Source organism: Acipenser ruthenus, chromosome 24 (assembly GCF_902713425.1).
Source record: "Acipenser ruthenus chromosome 24, fAciRut3.2 maternal haplotype, whole genome shotgun sequence".
Taxonomy (NCBI): Eukaryota; Metazoa; Chordata; class Actinopteri; order Acipenseriformes; family Acipenseridae; genus Acipenser; species Acipenser ruthenus.
The window spans coordinates 23,606,839-23,628,150 of record NC_081212.1 but is presented as its reverse complement, the minus strand read 5'-3'; the positions used below and the strand labels follow the sequence as shown (position 1 = coordinate 23,628,150).

General features: G+C 38.6%; 1 protein-coding gene across 17 annotated transcripts in view; it reads left to right on the top strand.

The window, feature by feature from the left end:
- LOC117429450 (tight junction protein ZO-1) overlaps window positions 1–21,312 on the top strand; it is a 97,009-nt gene that overhangs the window by 39,295 nt on the left and 36,402 nt on the right. Inside the window, exon 1 of one of the 17 annotated variants that reach the window (XM_058998815.1) lies at window positions 7,824–8,253. The exons of 15 other annotated variants lie outside the window; for them this stretch is intronic. Coding sequence is in view for 1 of the 2 variants with exons in the window: in XM_058998813.1 (XP_058854796.1) it covers window positions 8,426–8,461 (36 nt within the window). In the remaining variant the exon portion in view is untranslated. Of the gene's footprint in view, window positions 1–7,823; window positions 8,462–21,312 lie in introns of those variants that run through there. One more of the 17 variants, XM_058998813.1, reaches the window with a different exon arrangement.

Genomic DNA, 21,312 nt, shown 5'->3' with positions numbered 1-21,312 from the left:
CTATTCCTTCAATGTGTGCTGAAGCCAACAGAATTGGTTCCATCAGCTAACTATGTTTTCTAGGCCACAGTACAGCCCTGCTGTATTTGCCGTATAAGTTCAGCTGAAATAACCTTTACAAAAAACTTCTGCATTAAAAAGTCTGTTGGAGGCCCCCCCGCCCCCGAGTGGCACATCCAGTAAAAGCGCTCCGCGTGGAGTGCAGGACGCGCCCTATATCCTGGAGATCGCAGGTTCAAATCTAGGCAATGTCACAGCCGACCGTGACCGGGGGTTCCTAGGGGGCGGTGCACAAAAGTCTGTTGGAAGTGATGCGTTCTCTTAGCAGTGCTTGGATATTTTCGTACATGCTCGCTTAGCATGAATAATGGTTAGTTAAATAGCTACTGCACAGAAATGAAATGAAGCCATACAATTCAGCCATTGCCTTGGGTGGGATGTTTGGTAATACTTGCTGTGCAATGCATGGCCAAAAAAAAAAAAAAAAAGATTACAAATAGTTAATGCACAGTGATGGCCTTTGGGTAGTCGTTGTTTTCTTTTTTGTGTATCGCCTTTATTAGAAGCTAACAAGGACTGGAATGTTTGCTATTCATAGTTACTTAAGAGGATTAATCAACGTGCATTAATCTGTAATCAACTGCCCAGCTCTTTGGCAATGTTCACTGTATATGGAATAATATTACCATTTTACCAACTTTCTTGGCATACAAATACACTGAAAAATAATAAGAGCAGATTCTTTTTCCATGGTTTTAGATGAGGTCATTAGGAAAATTGTTTGCCTGAAAGGGTTTGCGAAACATCCCACAGAGGTCAAATGCAAGTACTGAATCAGCTATGATAAAACCCCAAGGGCCTTGTTTTCAAAACCTTACTTATCAATTATAAATCTGCTTTGCTTTTGCATTTCATCTTAAATGTTCTATTTTGCTCAGTTTAGTCCTGTTGTCTACGTAAATATGCAAAAATATGAACATTTACTCAACATAAGTTACCAAGGTATGAAAATCTGACAGCAAATGTGTTGTCAAAACCACACATGTAATGAACCTAGCTTTATTCATGTTAGCTAAGACACAACATCCCATGTTCACGTTTTTTTTTTTTAATGTAGTCGTTGCCAATGATTTTACCCCAGTTTTCTCTCCAATTTGGAATTGCCAGTGGTGTTATTATTATTAATCCTGGTTCACTGCTGCAACCTCCTGGCGACTCGGGAAACGGCGGCTGACACACGCATCCTCCGAAACGTGTCCCTGCCAAGCCATCTTTTTTCGCACTGCGGATCCACAGTGAAGCCATCAGACCTATAGTGCCAGAGGACAACACAGATCTGAATGGCTTCACAGCAGACCCGCAGGTGCCCTATCAGCCACAGGGGTCGCTGGTGCGCAGTGAACCGTGGATTGCCCTGCTGACCTAAGCCCTCCCTACCTGGGTGACACTTGGCCAATAGTGCGCTGCCCCCTAGGAACCCCCGGTCACGGTCGGCAATGACATAGCCTGGATTCGAACCTGCAATCTCAAGGCTATAGGACGCATCCTGCACACCATGTGGAGTGCCTTTACTGGATGCGCCACTCGGGAGCCCCCGTTTGCGTTTGTGATTCTAGTTGCCTAACTCCTTCAATATGAATTAAATCAAAAAATGTCTTATATGCATTACAAGGTTAATATGCTGCACAGGCAAGAGGGAGTTTATATTTGTGTGTGTGTTCCTGTGTGTGTGCCTGCGTGTGTGTGAGTCACAAAGTGACAATATCCTCTTGAAAGGAGGGGCTTGGATTATTTTGAATCAGTGAGTTCATCTGTAGTATTGAATTGCAAAGCAAATTAAGGAGTGTTTATTAACGGAGTTAAGATACCTCACTCTGTACAACATTTAAAAGACATAAGTACTGCACCTGCAGTTTGATTCATGCTCTTTGTGTGCCAGCCACCATTGTACTTGCCTTACCCTTGTACCTGATTACATGCATGGTGCTGCCACTTCTTTAGATTTGCTTAACTTCCCTTTAATGTATTGTGAGCCAGTTGGTACAACAACATTCCAGCTTAGCCAGTTTAATGAAACCAAAGTGTGAAGTATTTCATTGCTACCTCTGTTAAGGAAAGTGTAGCCTCTGTCAGCTTCTATTCTAAATCCACACCCACTCCAGCATCAAATACAGTGGAAAGTATGCTGTAGATTAAGATTCTGAACAAAAGTAACAAAAGTTTGTGTTAAATAATTACACTGATAAAATAGAAGCAGTTAAACAGTATAGGCAAAGACAGGCTATTACTGTAGGTGATTTGAATTCAAAAAGCTCAGTTGGAAGACTCATTAGGTGTATATTGAAAAAAATGTTATTACACATTATAGATATTTTATACAGTGAAAAAATGTATTACTTAAGCATTATGGGGGTGATGTAAGGATACGAGCAAAGTGATTTGCGGGTGCAAACCCACATAATGCTGCCGTAAATCATAAATGATTTGCTCTGCGCCCATACTTACATCTTTTAACTTTTATCTTGGGTTCACATTTATCTAAATATTCTGTGTAGTTCAAATTGTTTTAAGTTAATACATCATAAAATAATTAGATTAAGAATATTATTATTAGGAAAGGCATTACATCTCTATAGCAGTTAAAAGAACACTTTTTTTTTCAGTATTAATTAATAGTTTTTTTTCCAAATAAGAATTGATACTGAAAGAGTCAGTTGGCCACTTTGCAGGGCTGCTGTGGAAGCACCGTACAGTATCATGGGCAATACGATTCCAGAACCACTAGCTATGAATAACTCTTTTTGCATAAAATGTACATTTTTGGAGCACTATAATTATTTGAACCATTTTTTACTTGACAAAAAGTTTTAGTACGGTAAGCAACCGTGTTTTTAATTTTGCATTATCAGATGTACAAGACAAACTAAAGAAGAGCTGGTTGCTTTGTTTATTTGTTGTTCATTTTTAATACATTTCATATTTTACAGATTTACAGGTTATAAAATTGTGCATGCAACACTAAAAAACAAAACTATTTTAATATACAGGGTGTACTATTTTTGAAGAGTTTTTGCTGATGCTTTATATTTAAAATATGCATCTCCCTTTTCAAATCAGTTACAGTAAACAGCAGATCGCATGAGTTTTGATAAAGGGGTGCAAGTAGGTGTTTGGTTGTCATATGTTTCTGTGTCCAAACCTGCAGAAATAGCGAAGTTGATTTTTTCAGTGTATGTGCTTTTTTCTTTCCTTTGGAAAAACTTTGCTCTTCAATTAAAAAAATAGGGCCAACTGGACCATATCCAAACAGCAAAAGATTGTAAAAACATCAATATGTATTAGTTCTAATATGGGTGAGTTGATACAAGCGGATGCGTTTTTTTTTTCAGTTCTCCATATTCATAATTTGACTTTTTAATATAAAAATGTACAGAACAACAATTTATCATACTCATACAAAATACACACCTGTATATTAGTTGAAGCGAAGACGTTTTATAAGGTTTTTTTTAAATTTGCAATTTAGTTAATCTCCTTCGTTTTTTAATATATACTCATTCTGGCAAAAACAAAATGCTGACATGGCGTTGAATTTACATAACACTATGTAACACAATTTTTGTTCCTGGGTAGTAAGTGTTATTTCCTAATTGCTTATGCCTCAAAAGTATAGAAAATGGCTATTATTCCCCACAAACTTTGCTTTTGTGATCAGGACAGTGATATTTTGAAATTTACCTATTTCCAATGAGAAAACGGGCGAATTTGTGTCTTTTCGTTCACATAAAGTCAGAAAAAAACAACCTATGAATCCAAATTAACATGTATTTATACTAAAGTAATACAAAAATGACTACAAAAGATTTAGAAGTGAGTAGTTTTTCGAGATTTACGATTATACTGTAAATCACTTTCACGAATCAGCCCCCAAATGTAGTCTTCCATCATGTTCTCGTTATACTGTCCTTGGTAGCGGCGTTCAAAGTCCAGTATATCCTGGTGGAAGCGCTCGCCTTGCTCCTCCGAGTACGCTCCCATGTTCTCCTTGAATTTATCAAGATGAGCATCAAGGATATGGACTTTGAGGGACATCCTACAGCCCATTGTGCCATAGTTCTTCACCAGAGTCTCAACCAGCTCCACATAGTTTTCGGCCTTATGATTGCCCAGGAAGCCCCGAACCACTCCGACAAAGCTGTTCCAAGCCGCTTTCTCCTTACTAGTGAGCTTCTTGGGGAATTCATTGCACTCCAGGATCTTCTTTATCTGTGGTCCGACGAAGACACCGGCTTTGACCTTTGCCTCAGACAGCTTAGGGAAGAAGACTTGAAGGTACTTGAAGGCTGCCGACTCCTTATCTAGAGCTCTGACAAATTGTTTCATAAGGCCCAGTTTGATGTGCAGTGGTGGCATCAGCACCTTCTGGGGGTCCACCAGTGGCTCCGACTTGACGTTGTTCCTCCCCACAGAGAACTCGGTCCGCTGTGGCCAGTCCCGCCTGTGGTAGTGCGCCTTGGTGTTCCTGCTGTCCCAAAGGCAAAGATAGCAGGGAAACTTGGTAAAACCGACTTGGAGACCCACCAGGAATGCCACCATTTTGAAGTTTCCTATGACCTCCCAGCTGTACTCATCATACTTCAAGGCGTCCAGCAAGGTCTTGATGCTGTTGTAATCCTCTTTGAGGTGCACCGGGTGAGCCAGGGGAAGAGACGGGTACTTGTTACCATTATGGAGCAGCACGGCTTTGAGTCTTCTGGATGAGCTGTCAATGAAGAGGCGCCACTCATTCTGGTTACAGGCGATTCCGATTGCCTCGAACAGACTGGTCACATTGTGGCAGAAGCAGAGCCCATCTTGACAGATGAAGAAGCTGGAAAAAGGTTGGTGACGCTTCCTCTGATCTGCGACTTGCACACTTTCATCCAACAAGTTCCACTCCTTGAGCCTAGACGTCAAAAGCTTGGCACTGGACTTGGTGAGACCAAGATCTCTAATCAAGTCATTGAGGTCTTTTTGGTTGGGGTAGTATGGGTTTCTCTCCTCAGCTCCACCTCTGAAATTGTCATCTGGATCTACAATGTCTTCCTCGCTCTCTGACTTGCTGCTCTCTTCTAAAGACGGCTGCTCTCCGGAGGAGTGGGTACGGGGAGCTCATGGCAGTGTGGCACTGGGGGGATGGATGGTCCAGATATGTGATAGCAGGTGCATTCTTGCCAGTCTGACGTTTGGAAGGGTCCACCATGCAGAAGTAGCAGTTACTTGAGTGGTCAGTGGGTTCCCGCCAAATTCTTGGGATAGCGAACTTCATGGCTCTCTTTTCCCCTCTATACCATCCTACAAAAATACATTTATTTCACCCATGACTAATGTGCAAGAGATTCTCGCAACATTTTTCATATATGATATATTTTTTCAATAACATTGAAAATTGTAAAACATTTTAAAATTAAAAACTTTTACAATTTTAAAAATTTTAACAAATTTTATAACATAAAATTCCTAGCAACAATTGTCCATCTTACTTTCCAGAGTTTTTTTTGCAGTGCTCGCAGGTGAAATGAGGTGCCCAGGGTTTGTCTTGATCCCCGACAGGCATGCCGAAATATGCCTTGTAGGCCTCACACATCTTAGCAGATGCTTCCACAGAGTACTTTTTCGCTCTTGTCTTGATAAATTGGCCGCAGACATAGCAAAATGCGTCTGCCGGATGCTTGCAGCCTCTTGATGCCATCTCAGAAAAATGCAGATATGTATCCACTTAGGCAGCTGGAACTAAACTGAACTGGTGGGCTTAAGGCCCCTGTATTTATAATACTATTTATATTACTGGAAAGTTCTAGAAGTTACTCCAAGTTTACTCAGCACTGAATCTATCTGGAATGTTCTGGAAAATAGGTACATTTCAAAATGTCACTGTCCTGGTCACAAAAGCAAAGTTTGTGGGGAATAATAGCCATTTTCTATACTTTTGAGGCATAAGCAATTAGGAAATAACACTTACTACCCCGGAACCAAAAAAAAAAAAAAAAATGTGTTACACGGTAATCTGATCTGTCTATCCTTACCATTGCTGCATTGCATATCCTTGTTAAGAAAGGGACATGAGAGAGTTTCATGCCCAAAACGTAGTTAAAAGCAGCATGAGAGATTATCATGATGCTTGCCCTGGAGGATCTTCCAGTTTACAGAGGGCAACTTCAAAACAGTGCGACAAGGACAGGAAAGGCTGAACATAATGCTTAAAAAAAAAAGATCTCATCTGAAATGTCCTTTGCTCAAGCTTTAGCTCTAAAAATGTCCTGAGGATTTTAAACAAATACTCAATTAGTCTAGTGGGCCATATTAAAAGTAAATTACATAAGTGTGTGCTAATAAAGCACTCCCAAATAACAGAACATAGATTTCAACTTTTTCACTGTTTCTAAAGATTTAGTTGTAAACAGTTATGGAAACCTCAAGTTTACCTTTTGTAAAAAAAAACAAAACATCCCTGGCACTCTTTCTCACTTTTCTTTTTTTAATTTATTAGTGATTTACAAGAGGCCCCTGCGATTTGTCAGTTTTGCCTGACAAAGCTAATTTATTTTAACAGTAGGAAGAAGTTTACTTTAAGACAATGCAGTTAGAGGAGTGTTTTTCTCATTCCGTAGCGGAGAGTCAGGAAAGCCACAGGAAGCTGTCCGTGCAACAATTGTGGGCTGTAGAGTTTCCTGTGAGGCTGGCTGTTAACCAATACCGAAACCATATGCTTACTACTAACTCTGACTCTTGTACACTTCAGATAACCTTTTATTTATGGAGTGTGCGTGTGTATGTGGAACTTACACTGATTGTAGTGGCAACGCCTTCTAAGGCCAAGCCTACTGCTGATGTTAATGAGTAATCTATCCAACATTGTTTTCACTGCCCAGTCTATGACCTGCCACCACAGAGGAATGAGTTTATTGTATAGGCAAGGCTAGGACCATGCAGTGTGACTCATCGAGCTCACAAAAAGATATGTGGGAACATTTTGAACGGGAGGGCCATGTACAATCATATTTGAAAGAATAAAAATCAAACTAAAGCTTCAGGGCAATTACGTAAGCCTTCTTGTCTTTGCCTTTGCCGTGACCTAATTTCTTTCAGTGGTACAGTACAAAAAATGGATTATGCCAATAAAAAAAGGACTTTCCAAGCCTTCACACCAGCCTTGCTACATACACTAATCAGCTGTGAGCCATAAAATCAAACAGAGTGGTTTACTTAAAGGTACAGCACTTACCCAGACCATGTGTCCTACAACTTCTTTAGAAGCCTATGCTCTGTAGTGAAAGAAGCAAATACACATTGATACATTTTATTTATGTTGATAATATGTTTGGACGCCACTGTCATATTTTCATTATGTCATACAAGACTACATCTTTCTAAAATACAATACATGTAAAGCATTTGCATTCAACTCACAAACATTTAATTGGTTACTGTACATATAATCGGCGTTTTAAAGATTGCAATTTTAATTTAACAGACACATTTTAACACATAAGTTTGCCACATATTATTATAGATACATTAAGAAAGTATACACGGTACAATGTATAAATAGTTGTCCCAAAAAATGTTATGGTTAATCGTGTATCCAGGAAACAGCATATATTATATAAAAAATAAATAAACAAACGTAGGTATAAATTATATAAAAGCCGCAGGTCTGACTAGCAAAATAAAATAATTACAGCGTTTCAAAACAACAGCATTCCAGCCTGGAGTGCTCCGTTCTCAGAGGACTTTTAAAACCCTTCACTAAACTCTGATAGGCTTGTTTACCAGAGACTTATTGTTCCAGCTTTCTGGACGGCCACGGGAGGAACAAATTATTGCCAGCTTCCGTAACATAACTTTATTCGAATTCTCTCCCAGAATTAAAATAAAAAGGGAAACAACCACACACAAAAAAACAGTATTGCTTCATTTTGCTACTTGTCTACTCCAAATGTATTTACGTTTGCCGTAAACAAAACAGACGCAACTGATTAAAATTAGAGCGGCGTTACAGTGCGCACCCCTCTGTAGTGCAATGGATGCTCCCAGTCAGACATGTCAGTTGTTGCTTGGAGAGGAGGAGAAGCGAGAAGTAGGGAGATATTGAACCTGCCATTGCAGTTAGGCTGCATTGGAGCCGAAGGGAACGAGATCCCGTTTTAGTTTCTGAGAATAAACATCTTCATCGGAACCAGCGTCAAAGAAACGAATTCGCCGAACTACAGTGTAAGGACAAAGTATTTAACTTTGGACTTTATGAGGAAAAAATGTGACATGTTATTTTGGTTCCTGTAAAAAAAAAAAATTCACTGCCTGGCAGCAGGGCGAAAAAAGGAAGGAGGGATTTCTCGATTTGATTTGAGAGATATTCACACTAAACTTACTACTGTGAGTGGAAATGAACAAAATGTCTGCCAGAACTGCTTCTAGTAAGGTAGGACGTGGCACCAATTGTCATCAAAGTAAAAAAAATAAGTGTTAATATCGTTTGTTTTTGGACGAGAGAGGGACAGACAAATGTCAGACGCTGGCTGTGTGTTAGAGTTCCACTGTGTTTGGATCTGAACGGTATGCATTAGCTGCGCTACACCATTCATGAAATCTAGAAATGAGACAGTATGTAAAATATTAAACGTAGTTTTGATATGATGTGCTATGCTTTTTACAATGTGTATTTATTTTTTTTATTTTTTTTAAAATTTGTATTTATTATAAATACCAATGTAGCTCTGGAACGAACAGGCACAAACTGTCCCCTCCGAAAAAAAAAAAATATATGAACATGAAAACAATGTAATTGAGTGAACGTCATGTATGTTCAGCGTATAGAAAGACTATAACCAACCTGATATAGAGTGATTCCTGATAGCATCACAAGTACTGCGGTCAGATTGGCACAGTACACACTACTTCTAGAACTTTTTGCTGTTTGAGAAAGTAATTTACTAAGTTTGTTTATGTTTCTCACAAGTCCAGTTAGTAGAGAATGTGCTTTTGTCTCAACTTATTAAATAAAATGTGACCCTTTAAATTATATATATATATATATATATATATATATATATATATATATATATATATATATATATATATATATATATATAATATATCACATCATACCCTACAGCATTTTTCATCTGCTTTTTGACTGGCTTAAATTCCAAAAGCAATGCCCCAATTACACCCAGAATACATTGTAATAGAAGGATACTGAAAATGTGTTAATTTAAGGGCACACTGTATTAGGGCGAATACCTTTTCAGTGGGTAGAATTGTTGACTGCTGTTGGCTCTATAATCTAAAGATTAAATACCATTTTTTTTCATACTGTAAAACATGTTGCAAATTTTGAATAACCCTGATTCATATGCGATTTATTCTTATTCTTATTTCTATAGTTTTAAATTAGTTTGTGCAAAGGCTATTTCTGCAGAAAATCCAGCGTGGTGTGTTGGCTTTCCCGACATTAGAAGTGGGTCAGTTCAGTAGAAGGCATTTTTTTACACTTCCTCTCTAATACAGTTCTGTTCAATATTGGCTTCATGATATAAAAACATATGGGCGTAGGTTGCCAGCTGTTGATGATGCAGTACCTGTTGAACAGCTACTGACAGTAGTACCAGTGGTGTCAGTGGGTGGGGTTAGTATGCAACAGCTTACACTAGGGAGTTGGCAGTCCTGCAGGTTTCTGTCTATAACCATTATTTCCTGGCTTCAGTCGAAGGTGCTCTTTCTTCTCCATTGTTTTTTGTTTGATCGTATTTGTAGTGAGGAGGACAGTATGATCGACTCCTGGCTCTTCACCTGTTGGCACTTTATTAACAAGTCTGGGATTGTTTGAATCAGCCCAGGGTGTTTCAGTGCTTAAATGCCTGTATTAGGAATGCAGATATGCAGGTTGTGGTGGTTTCAAGTGAAACCACTTCCTTCATTTTCTGCGGTGATGTAATTTATTGTTATGTGTTTAAAACAATCAGATATTAATATATGTTCAATGCATTGTAGGTTCACTTTGTGTTAAGAATTTGAACACTTTATTGTAAAAAAAAAAAAAGAAAAAAAAAGTTTAGTCCCTTATGAGGCTATTTTGTATAACTTTAAACACTTCATTATAAAATCAATAAACCTTTTAATCTAGACAAATTAAACATTTTTCAATTTCAATAAAGACTTTGTGTTAGCCTTAAAATACTGTATTATTGAGTGTTAATATTTGCTCAGATATGATAGGTATGTTCAGGTGGAAACTGTAGCAATGTGCAACTGAGGGGTGTGTATTTGTTACTTCCCGCCCTGCACTTAAAGCTAAATGTGCTCAAAACGAATTGACTACTGTACTAGTTAATTAATGCTAGGGTACTTACATTGCTCCACCTCACACACCTACAGCAGTCCTGGAGTGCTTTACCACATTTCAATCCAAGGCTGTTTCCAATACAGCTATGTGGAGGTCTTGTAAGATGGACATGTACTGTACGTAGATCTGTGTGTGTTTGTGTGACATGCAGGGATAACACCCTCATTAGACACACCTGAGCTTATTTAGACACACTTGAGTTTGTACAATAGGTACATTGTGGTTCATAGTAAACCTGGAATTGATCAAACTCTTTATTCCTGGACATCTACAGTACTTATTATTTCTGTTCTTATCAGCTGTACTGAGTAGCCAGAACGTTTTAATAGTTCATTGGGATTTATTTGTTTCAGTTGACTTAAGTACCTGGCGCTGTGGTCAACCAAGTATGACATTTTCAGTTTTTAAGTGTGAAATGACATTTTCTGGTCTTTAATTCCAAAATTCTATTTTTCTGTACATGCATAGCCAGTTCATTGGTACTCTTGTACATTACAGGCTACTGTTATTTAATTATCCCAGATTGTTTTTTTGTTTTACAACCTGATTTAATTCTACAGTTATAAATATGAATGTCATAATGACATATTTTATTTCTGGATTTTAATTACAGTAAAACACTTGCATTTCCTTTCATAATGCTGTTTTGCAGTGCATGTATTTTTAATGACGGCTCATGCATAGCAAATTAATGGCTGTACATTTGTCTGCTTGCCAGCAGTGGCACTTCAGATCGAAACAGCTGGAGTATTTCAAATGATTTTGTTTGTCTAAGCCAGTAACTGTGTTGGCATGCAGATTTAATCTCCTGAAAGAAATTGAGGGCTGACCTTCCTAGCAGGAGCAGGTGTACAAAGGGATAGAACATGCCATCGGAACACCACCAGAGCAGTGCTTTGTCAATGTATTTCTCTGCAGTTTTTCAAGAACGTTTCACCAGTTTTGCTTTAAGGAAGAAGACTGTTTATCAACCCTTAGCTGTCTGCTATACCATCCTTATCCACTCATTTGTAACAATGACCATTCTAAAAAATATGCTTTGGGAGTTGGTTAATATTTGGGTGTTTCTTGTATTGCTCATTTTCATGTGAATTGCAAGTTTGTCTGAACTCTACTTTTATGTAGGCCTACTGTGCAAAACTGCACATAAACAGCAGGTATAAATAGAAAAACGAGATGATCGACTCTTATTTAAATGTGAGACTTGCACCTCCTTTCCATAATGTATTTCAGTGAAAGAGCTACCAGAGTGTGACTGAGCTTCCACACTTATGTTACAGTTTGGCTCTGTCTTCCTCATGCTGTTGACAAGCCATGTTTATAAAATTTGCCTGGGCGTAAATGCATATTCATGGAATTTTACAGCACCGAGCAAGCTACACAATGTTACACTCAACACCGATACAAACAATAGTACTTCGTTTTTTTGTCTAAGTAGGCCTACTGTTTTAATACATTTTAAGTTGGCCAGGCTTCTTTTGAAATTGTTAATGGTATTGCAGTTCTGAATTTCTTAATGCTTTCACTGTAAAATACTCTGATTTTCCTTTATTCTAAAGGAATATCAAATCAGTTATAAGTTCAGTTTCAACTTGTGTGCAGGATGTTACTGGATGAGGTTTAAACTTTATGGGATGGATGATTTGCACACATCTTTCCATTCCCACACCTTTTTTTAAAATGTATTTTTAGTAAGCACAGAATGACTAAAACCGTTTTTGTGTGTGGTTTCTACTTCATTTTTAAAGCCTTTTTTTTTATTAGCCTACAGCGCTATACTGATGGGTCAGCACTCCAGTGCTTTAGCATTCTGACCTGCAAGTGAGGAGATAGAATCCCAGCTCTGCACAATAGGCAGTGCATTTCAAGTCTTTGATTTTGCAATGTTGTAGGGGTGTTTTGTAAGAGATTAATGTATCCCTCACTGCTAGCTACATGACTGCTGGGCACTGTTGAAGGACATTGTAAAAAGGTTTGCCTGGCACTAACTCTTCTAAGAACATTTTGGTTTCTGCACCCTTGTGCCACTTCTACAAGGGGTTACTGTGAAGTGAGTCCAGGATTTTTTATCTAGGGCACCTGTTTAGGGATGAAAAAATTGACACTATCAACAGCTAGGATTAAGGGTGTATTTATGTTACAGTCCATATTTGCTAGATGTCCTATAGTATTCCAACCTAAATGCTTTTCTAAAGGAAATGTACCAATATCTCAGACTAATTCCAGTCTTTACTTTTTTCTTTAGATAGAAAATATTTGTAAAACTGTGTTTCATTAAATTGGTCTTACAAGGGAACTGTCTGATTCTAGATATTTTTATAGGATTTTTACCAGGAAGACTAGATAAGTGCCGCCTGTTATCTGACCAAAAAGTCGACTAGTATTGAAAGTGAACCCCAGCGCCAGTGCACTGTGTTGTGGGTTTCTGATAGACGGCAGCTGTGTAACTTCATCTGGTCTGCTTGCCAAAACTGGCCGTCTTGTGCAATGGACACCCACATTTATTGAGCAAAGACGATTGAGATTTCACGCTAATAAGCCATCAGGCTTACAGAAGCCAGTGTTTAAAGGGTGGCCTCATACAGCAGCACTGTTACTAAAAATAGAGGACAAAAGATCCATTCTTACGGTGATGTGACCACGTGCTAGCAGTGCTTTCTCAATAAACATACTTAAACGTAAGACAGATTTCATCTTGGGAGGAACTTTTTTGAGCTTACACAGCTTTCTGTCATGTGTAGGATGTGCATACCAACCTGATGAGGAATGAATGTGGCAATTCAGGAATTCACCTCCCCTCCCACTGAAATTCAAACCTCGCTGCTGTCTGCCTAGGTAGACGGGGAGTAGGGAATGAGCAGCTTTCAAGAATAGCTGGTGGTGTGGAAAGCTTGTGGTTGGGTAAAAATATGTAAACAGTTTTTTGTATCGTTACAAAGAATCAATATTTGTGAATCAAGCATTTACTGACAATGACACTACCACCATTTGTTTCAAGGGGGGGGGGGGGGGGTTCAGTGGTAAAACATTTTTAAGACAGAATGCAACATTTTGCTAATACCTTTAGGAAAAGTAATACAAGTAAATAGAGGAGCTTTTAAATACAGAGCTTCTTTATCCGTTCTAAATGAGTAATACAGTATTCCTGTACATTGTGATTGGGAGTAGCTTTTTTATTGTACCAATACTGCCAATTAAAGTAGGATGTGCTGTAGAGTGCAGAACATACTGTTTCCTTGAGATGCTGATTGCTTTTGGTTTATAACTGCAAGTCTTCTACCACTGCTGAGGTGAAAGGCTCCTGGAAGGGGAAACCAGTCAAGAAGTCTTCAGTTTGGTTTAATATGTCTAGCTGAACCCCTGTTAAATCTTTCAGAAACAGCTTTTATTAAGCATGTAGTAAAAGCAGCTGGCTAGCGTCAGTCTGTTGCCTGCCACCTGACTAACAGTGTGGAGCATAAAAGGATCTCCTGACTTCAAAGGTATGAGTTTTGTTTCGACTGCCTGGTTTCGGTGTAGTATTACTTTTATTTGTGTTCCTTGCAAAGGTTGTATTACCTACTGTAGGGTGCAGTAGAGCAGTGTGGGCCTGAAGCATAAACCACGTTTCATACAGTCTTTGCATGAAGCTCTTAGTTTGATGAAAAAGTGTCACACGCTCCAGAAACATCTATTTTTAGACTAGTTAATGCAGTGAAGTCATGCCGTCTGTTTTCTCTCTAAGAAATATGACCAGAACGAAGAGCATAATTACCTACAGTATTAGCCTTAAAGGGTAGATAAGGACCTTTTTATTTCATTATCATCCTGCTCACATATGTAACAGAGATGGATTTACCAGTGAACAGGAGGATGATGGGAAATGTAGTTCTGAAAGGTCCATGTGGGTACATGGGAAGCCATCTTGAGACAGGGAATGCAATTTAAAAAAAGTGGTCAATGAAAAAAAAAAAAAATAGAACAATAAACACACCTTTACGTAAACAGTTGTAGCAACACATGGGAACATGTAACACAATAAAATAAAAAGGTCCTTATGTACCCTTTAAGCACAGTTATTTCAGGGACCTAAAGCACTATGGAAAGTGACTGCATTTGTTTAAGTATTTCAGTTGGTTTTGGAATATACAGTATCTAAATATATGTTGATTGCAAACAAAATTCTGGCAAGTTTGTTTCCCATTGAGATATTTACAGAAGTTCACACACAGCTGTATGTTAATGAGTGGTTACAATGGTGTAACCCAATCTTCAAAAAGGATGCTGGATCCTATTAACATTCCATAGATTCATCTCTGTTGAGGCAGAAAGGTGTTTGTTTACCTATACTAAGTACTGTAGTGTAGGGAAAGACTTGATTTTTAGATTTTACTGTTCACTGCACCCTAAAGAAACCTAGCCATTCTAGCCTGTTTATATTCAGAAATGTAGGAAATCAACTCGTTTCCGTGCAAAAAGATGTTTAAGTCTTTTTCTCCAATTGAAAATTGATCAAAACAAGTCCATGAAAGTAGGATACCCCCCATGCGAGGAGTAGTATCAGTTTGCGTGAATGCTGAAGAACAAACAAGCCACTTTCATTCCCTTGAGGATCTGCAAATGGAAGCGATACAGGTGCAGTGAACCGCTAAGGTAAAGAGAAAGACTGAACCACTTTCGTCATCTGGATGGAAAAGGCCACTGGATTGGACTGTTTGCTAAACTATCATGGCTTATTTTCCTTTAGTGTAATTGCTTTCTGAGCGACCAGGCATTTTATCACACTACTTGCGTTTTCTTTTAACAGTATCTGTGACTCTTATCACAATGACTGTGGGCAGGCTTTTCAAAACCTGGTACTGTAAGTGAATTTTGAATAAATGTATCTGGAACTCCTATTGAATTGAATGATCTGTTTTGCCGTTAATGATGATATCTTAAGCACTCACAGTATGCACAAATATAGTGATTTGTGTTTTTCAGACATTTATAAGAGAAAAACTCAACATACAGCTGTGGCCAAAAGTTTTGCATCACCCTATAGAATTAACACATTTTACTTCATAAAGTCGAAAGAAACATGCTGATTAATGTTATATTGACATATTAAATGACATACCTCTTTGTAGTTTTCCCATATACTTAATGGAAAACTGACAAATTGAAAAATGTGACTTTTCGAACTCTTAACATGAAACACTACTACTATTATAGCTTCCGGTAGACTCTTGCAATATAATTTTTTGGTTTCTTCGATTAAATGATGTTAAATAAAAGATCAAAATTATGTTCATGTTGTCTGTTATATTTTATTTATTTTATTATTATTATTATGATGATGTCTGAATCCTAAAATGAGGTGATGCAAAATGTTTGACCATAGCTGTAAGTTACCAGGCTTTGATAGATTGTGTGTACACAATATCTTGAGTTTTATTGACGGATACAGTATTTCATTAAGAAACAAAAGTAACCTGTGGTTTACCTCGGTTGCCATGCCATTGATAAACTGGAGCTCCACAGTAGTACTGTATAGCCTATGGTTTGTTCCGGAGTTGTCGGTCTGGAATAGAAAGTTGACTCTTAAGGTGATCTAACAACTTGCCAGTTCATTTCTTTCATTTGTTTCCTTTCGTTCTGCTGCTGAAATGTCTTCTTATGGTTCTTTCTTACCGGTAGGATCTAGTTGCAAGAGCTAAAGAAGAAATGGATTAACTTCTTGGGAGTAGACTTAAGAACCAAATGTGTTTACAGTTCTCAGTTCAAAGTTCACATGTGTACAGTACTTAAGTGCTGTGTTATTGTTTGTCATGCTAACAATCTTTGTACTTTTCAAAGGTAAATGTTTTGCCGTGCTTCTCAGGTTTCCACCCTTCCAGGGCTTGACCTGTCATAACCTGTTTCAAATAATACTCTCTCTGCTTATAGTGTTGGATAGCTTAGCAGCCATAATGTAGACCAATCATATACAGTATAATAACTTGTGTACAGACCAACCTCAGTTTTGACAAGAATACAAGTTTTTATATATATATATGTTGCTTGGCTCTCCTGCATTCAATGTTTTTTCAAATGTAAATATCTCTTGTTTTCCTTCTTGGTACAGTGGCAAAACATGACCTCATTATTATTATTTATTTCTTAGCAGACGCCCTTATCCAGGGCGACTTACAATCGTAAGCAAATACATTTCAACCTCATGACATGCATAGTTTATTTACTGATGAAGTGACCACACCTTGTATGATAAAACTGGTTTTACATATTTGTCTGTTGTATTTAATGTAAGCTTGAAGATTACTGTAGCGGTCATTTGCTTTTTTTTTTTTTATATATAAAGAAAACCATGTACCGTAAGCTTCTGTGTTGTGTCCTAAAGTCTTACAGATTAGGACCCCATTCACAGTCACTTTTTTTTTTTTTTTTGCTGTAGTAAAACACTGTAATCCCTTTTACATGCTTAGGTTCTTTTAGATGTTAGCATGGCATGTGAGGAGTGGTTCAAAGCTTGGGCTCTGTTGGTGCTCATCGGCAGCACTGTTGGTGCTCATGGGCTTGGGAATGTTAGAGCTGGGATCTGGACAGGCTGCAGGTTGTTACCAGGCTCTATCTGCCATCTACTACACTGGGGAACAGAGCACTGAATGCTTTCTTTGTTTATACGTCTAGATTGTTTCAGGCATTTTTTTTTTTCCCCAGCCAGAGAATTTTGATGTGGGAACATTCTTGCAGAGGCATGCAGGGGTTGCATGCTCAAACTATCTGTTAGCAAAGACATCATTAAAGTGTATATTGATCAGCTCTCATTTGTTTACAAACTAGCAGTCTTGTTCCTCAGCTCAGCCCTCTCTTGTTACAGACTGTGCAAGTGGGAATGTAGTACTGGCATAAGCAGTGTTACTTTCCAGTGACTTGTACTGCAGATAAACTGCATGGGGTGGGGGGAAGGCAGGGTTAAAATAATGTTAAAATAATGTGGGGCCTTGGGAGCATGACTTGTTATCAGTGCATTCCTGCCACAGCGTTTCTGTTCAGATAACTATTGGAGTGCTGACTGGCTGCACATTGAGGCTGATTGCCAGTCAAACAGTGTATGGCCTGATTCAAAAGCCTTGTTATCAGTGGGTTGTCTTTAAGCAATCTCTTTTTGTAAAATTAGAATATGCCTGGAAAATGTTGAAAGGCATGATTGTTACTATATGCACTGTAATGCTTTTGGCTGGTGCCACAGTGTCACCTTCAATACTATACTGGTTGAATGAAGCTGATTTTTCTAACAGGATTTCTATAACGGGGCACATGAAGTTATTCTGGGCCAGTGATCAATGGTCTGGCAATAGTAAGGAAAACGTTAACTTTAACCCTTTCAACACTGATGACTATCATCTGGGGAAGATAACTCTACGTGATCAAGATAAAGGTATGCCCATAAACAGTATCACATTCTTATGTCAGTACAACATACTGAAACATTGAATTTTCTTAAGTTAGTGCCGAGTGGTTAGGCAGTGTTTAATTGTGGGTGTGAATAGTTTAGCATTTTTAGCATTCTCCTTTTTGGGGTTTTCAAAAATATGCATCTCAAATCTAGATGGTAGTCTGTGCAATGTTCGTTTTTGTACAGCTAACCTTAATGTACACTCAGATGTTGTACTGTAATAATTTATAAAATTGTCAACATTGTACTGGATACTTATGTTTAAAAAAATATGTTCCTACCAATCCGTCATTTTTTTGCACTGCGGATCCACAACGAAGCCACCAGACCCATAGGACAACACAGATCTGAATGGCTGCACTGCAGACCCGCAGGCAACCTATCAGCCACAGGGGTCGCTGGTGCGCAGTGAACAGTGGATTGCCCTGCCGACCTAAGCCCTCCCTAACCCGGGCAGCGCTCGGCCAATAGTGCACTGCCCCCTAGGAACCCCCGGTCACGGACGGCGATGACATAGCCTGGATTCGAACCTGCAATCTCAAGGCTATAGGATGCATCCTACACACCACGCGGAGTGCCTTTACTGGATGCGCCATTCAGGAGCCCTCTTCTTGGGCTTTTTAAGGACATACTATACTCAAAAAAGAATTATAGACACGCTTTGTCATGAAAGGCGCTTTAATAAAACCAAAATTTCTATTGTACTGTGCTTCCAAATCAGTGAATCTGTAGATCAGGGTAATCTTATTTGGTTCAGAGTGAAAGGAAAAAAATAAACTAAACTAAAAAAACAAATAGAAATAAGATATTTACATAATTTTAATAAGCAATATATCCGACTCTTCGTGCATCTCCACAGACCTGTTACCCTTCATTGCACTCTCTCCTCCCTCATTATAAATGTACAGTATTTCATTTTATTACTGGTGACTGGCTTTAACCTGATAAATCTGATACAAGAGTAACTACATGCAAAACTGTATTAATAAAGAAAAGCTGTTTATGAATCCTGCAGATACTTTTAATAAATGGTAGCAGACCTTGATGTGATACAGATATCTGATACAAAGTTTTTCAGCTGGTTGTACCAGACAGAAATCACATTGTATTAAGATTAGCATTGCTGTTTATGTATTGTTATTTAACTATATATTTTAGTAAAAACTGTATAAGTATAGAGTGCTGGATAAGATGATTTTCACCCAACTGTAATATAAAATACACTACCACTTAGATTGACTTCCATATGTACTGTATGTTACTGTATGTGGAGTAGCAGTCTGGTTCCAATATCCTTTAGATCCATTTCCTTGCTACATGTACGTCATGAGTGCCGTTTGGTCTATGTTGAAGAACACTCCATTCCTGAAGTGCTGCTGGTTTTGTGATTACTTTTACATTTGAAGGGTCATTAAGAACTAGGCTTAGAGCTATTTTGAATTTATTTTTTCCCCCCTTAAGCGTGGTGCAAGTTGTTAATCTTTGCAGGGATGTTCGGTTCTTGGTGTGTATGATTAGAGTGGAAAGATCACGACAGTGGTGGTCTATCCCTGCACTGGGTGTCCCTTCTGTGTTGCTAGTAAGCTGTGTGCAAGAACCCAAATAAAATGTATGGCTAATGTAGTCTGAGAGAGCATTTTGGAGTTGGCAGTAGTTCAGAATTATAAGAAATTAGGCACAATAGGGACACTTTAGTGTTTAGTATTGTTAAAAAATAGTAATCTTGAGTAAATAACCAAATGTGTACCAGTATTATGTTGTCTGTTTTCAGTATTTCATTGTTATAGTGTCAAGGACATTCTGAGAAAATGTAGAGATTAAGCTTTCTTTAATCCAAATGCTAGGACCTTGAGGAATTGCTCTTTACTGGACTAGAACAGTTCCTGTAGACTGCACTCCTAGAAATTCAAATGTGCCTTTTGAACAAACCATGCTTTAGCAGCAGTGTGACTCGTTGCATTAGTGCTCCTGTTACTAACAGCCCTGACTGTTTGCACTCATTCAAGGCCCTGCATACTGGAGAGGATGCAGCTGTTTTCTTGATCTTTCCTTTGGGATGGTCCCACAGGTTTCCTTTTTTGAAACTTGCTGTGGTTACACCTCTAATGCTGTGAGCTTTTGGTGTTTAAGTCTTTCTGCTGGCCAGGCCTTTAGATCTCCACAACATATCTATTGTAACTCTTTCCTTGCTGTGCCATTTAAAAGTACTGTACAGTTTTATTTATTTATTTTTTCAGTTTCCGTGGTCTGTATTGTAACCCATCAGCACATCTACAGTATCTGGGCTCCCCATCACAGGACTGTACGATTTACTTCCTGCTGTATCTTTTTATACGTTTGGAATTGATTTTAAAATGTCCTGCCAATCATCTTTTAAACACTTGTGTATTTTCTACTTCTGTATATTGTGCCTATTCCTGGCTACACCTCAAGATCTTTGGAAGTCGGTTTCATAGCTTCTCCATGTTTTGTGTATGGGATGAACAGTATTTTGGTAATGTGTTTTAAATTTGATTCTATACAGTATTTCATGTTTTGGGTTTCTTTTATTATTATTATTATTATTATTATTATTATTATTATTATTATTATTATTATTTATTTCTTAGCAGACGCCCTTATCCAGGGCGACTTACAATCGTAAGCAAATACATTTCAAGTATCACAGTACAAGTAATAATACAATTAAGAGCAGGATAAATACAATCACTTTGGTTCAAGCAAGTACAAGTGTGACAAAATACAATTCAATAATACAGCAGATAACAGTGTCAGTGATAGTTACATCAGGATATGATTAAATACAAAATACTACAGATTAAACACTTGGCAGATTACAGTACTCTGAAGTACAGGATTAAATGCAGTAAAATAGGGGGCAGATAAGAGCAAGTAAAGCGCATTTAAGGAAGGATGATAAGTGTCCCAGGGGTCTGGAGGTATCTGGGTGCAGTCTGGTCAAGGCATCTGTAGGCTAGTACAAGAGTCTTGAACTGGATGCGAACGGTGATCGGGAGCCAGTGAAGTGAGCGGAGTAGTGGAGTTGCATGGGAGAAGCGAGGCAGAGAGAACACCAGGCGGGCAGCGGAGTTCTGGATGAGCTGGAGCGGACGGGTGGCTGGTGAGGAAGGGTCGGATTCTTCGGATGTTGCTCAGGAATCGGGAAGTGCGTGCCAGAGTGGAGATGTGCTGGGAATAAGAGAGGCAGGGGTCCAGGGTAACTCAGAGGTTCTTAGCGGAGGAAGAGGGAGAGAGTGTGGTAGATTCCAGAGGAACAGAGATAGAGAGATCAGAGGAGGGGGAGAAGGAGGAGGGAAAGAAAAGGAGGTCAGATTTAGAGAGGTTGAGTTTGAGGTGATGCAAGTGCATCCAGGTGGAAATAGCAGACAGACAGGTAGAGATACGGGAGGGGATGGTGGAGTCAGAGGTGGGGAAGGAGAGGAAAATCTGAGCATAATCAGCATAGAAATGGTATGAGAAACCATAGTATGCGATGAGGGGGCCCAGGGAG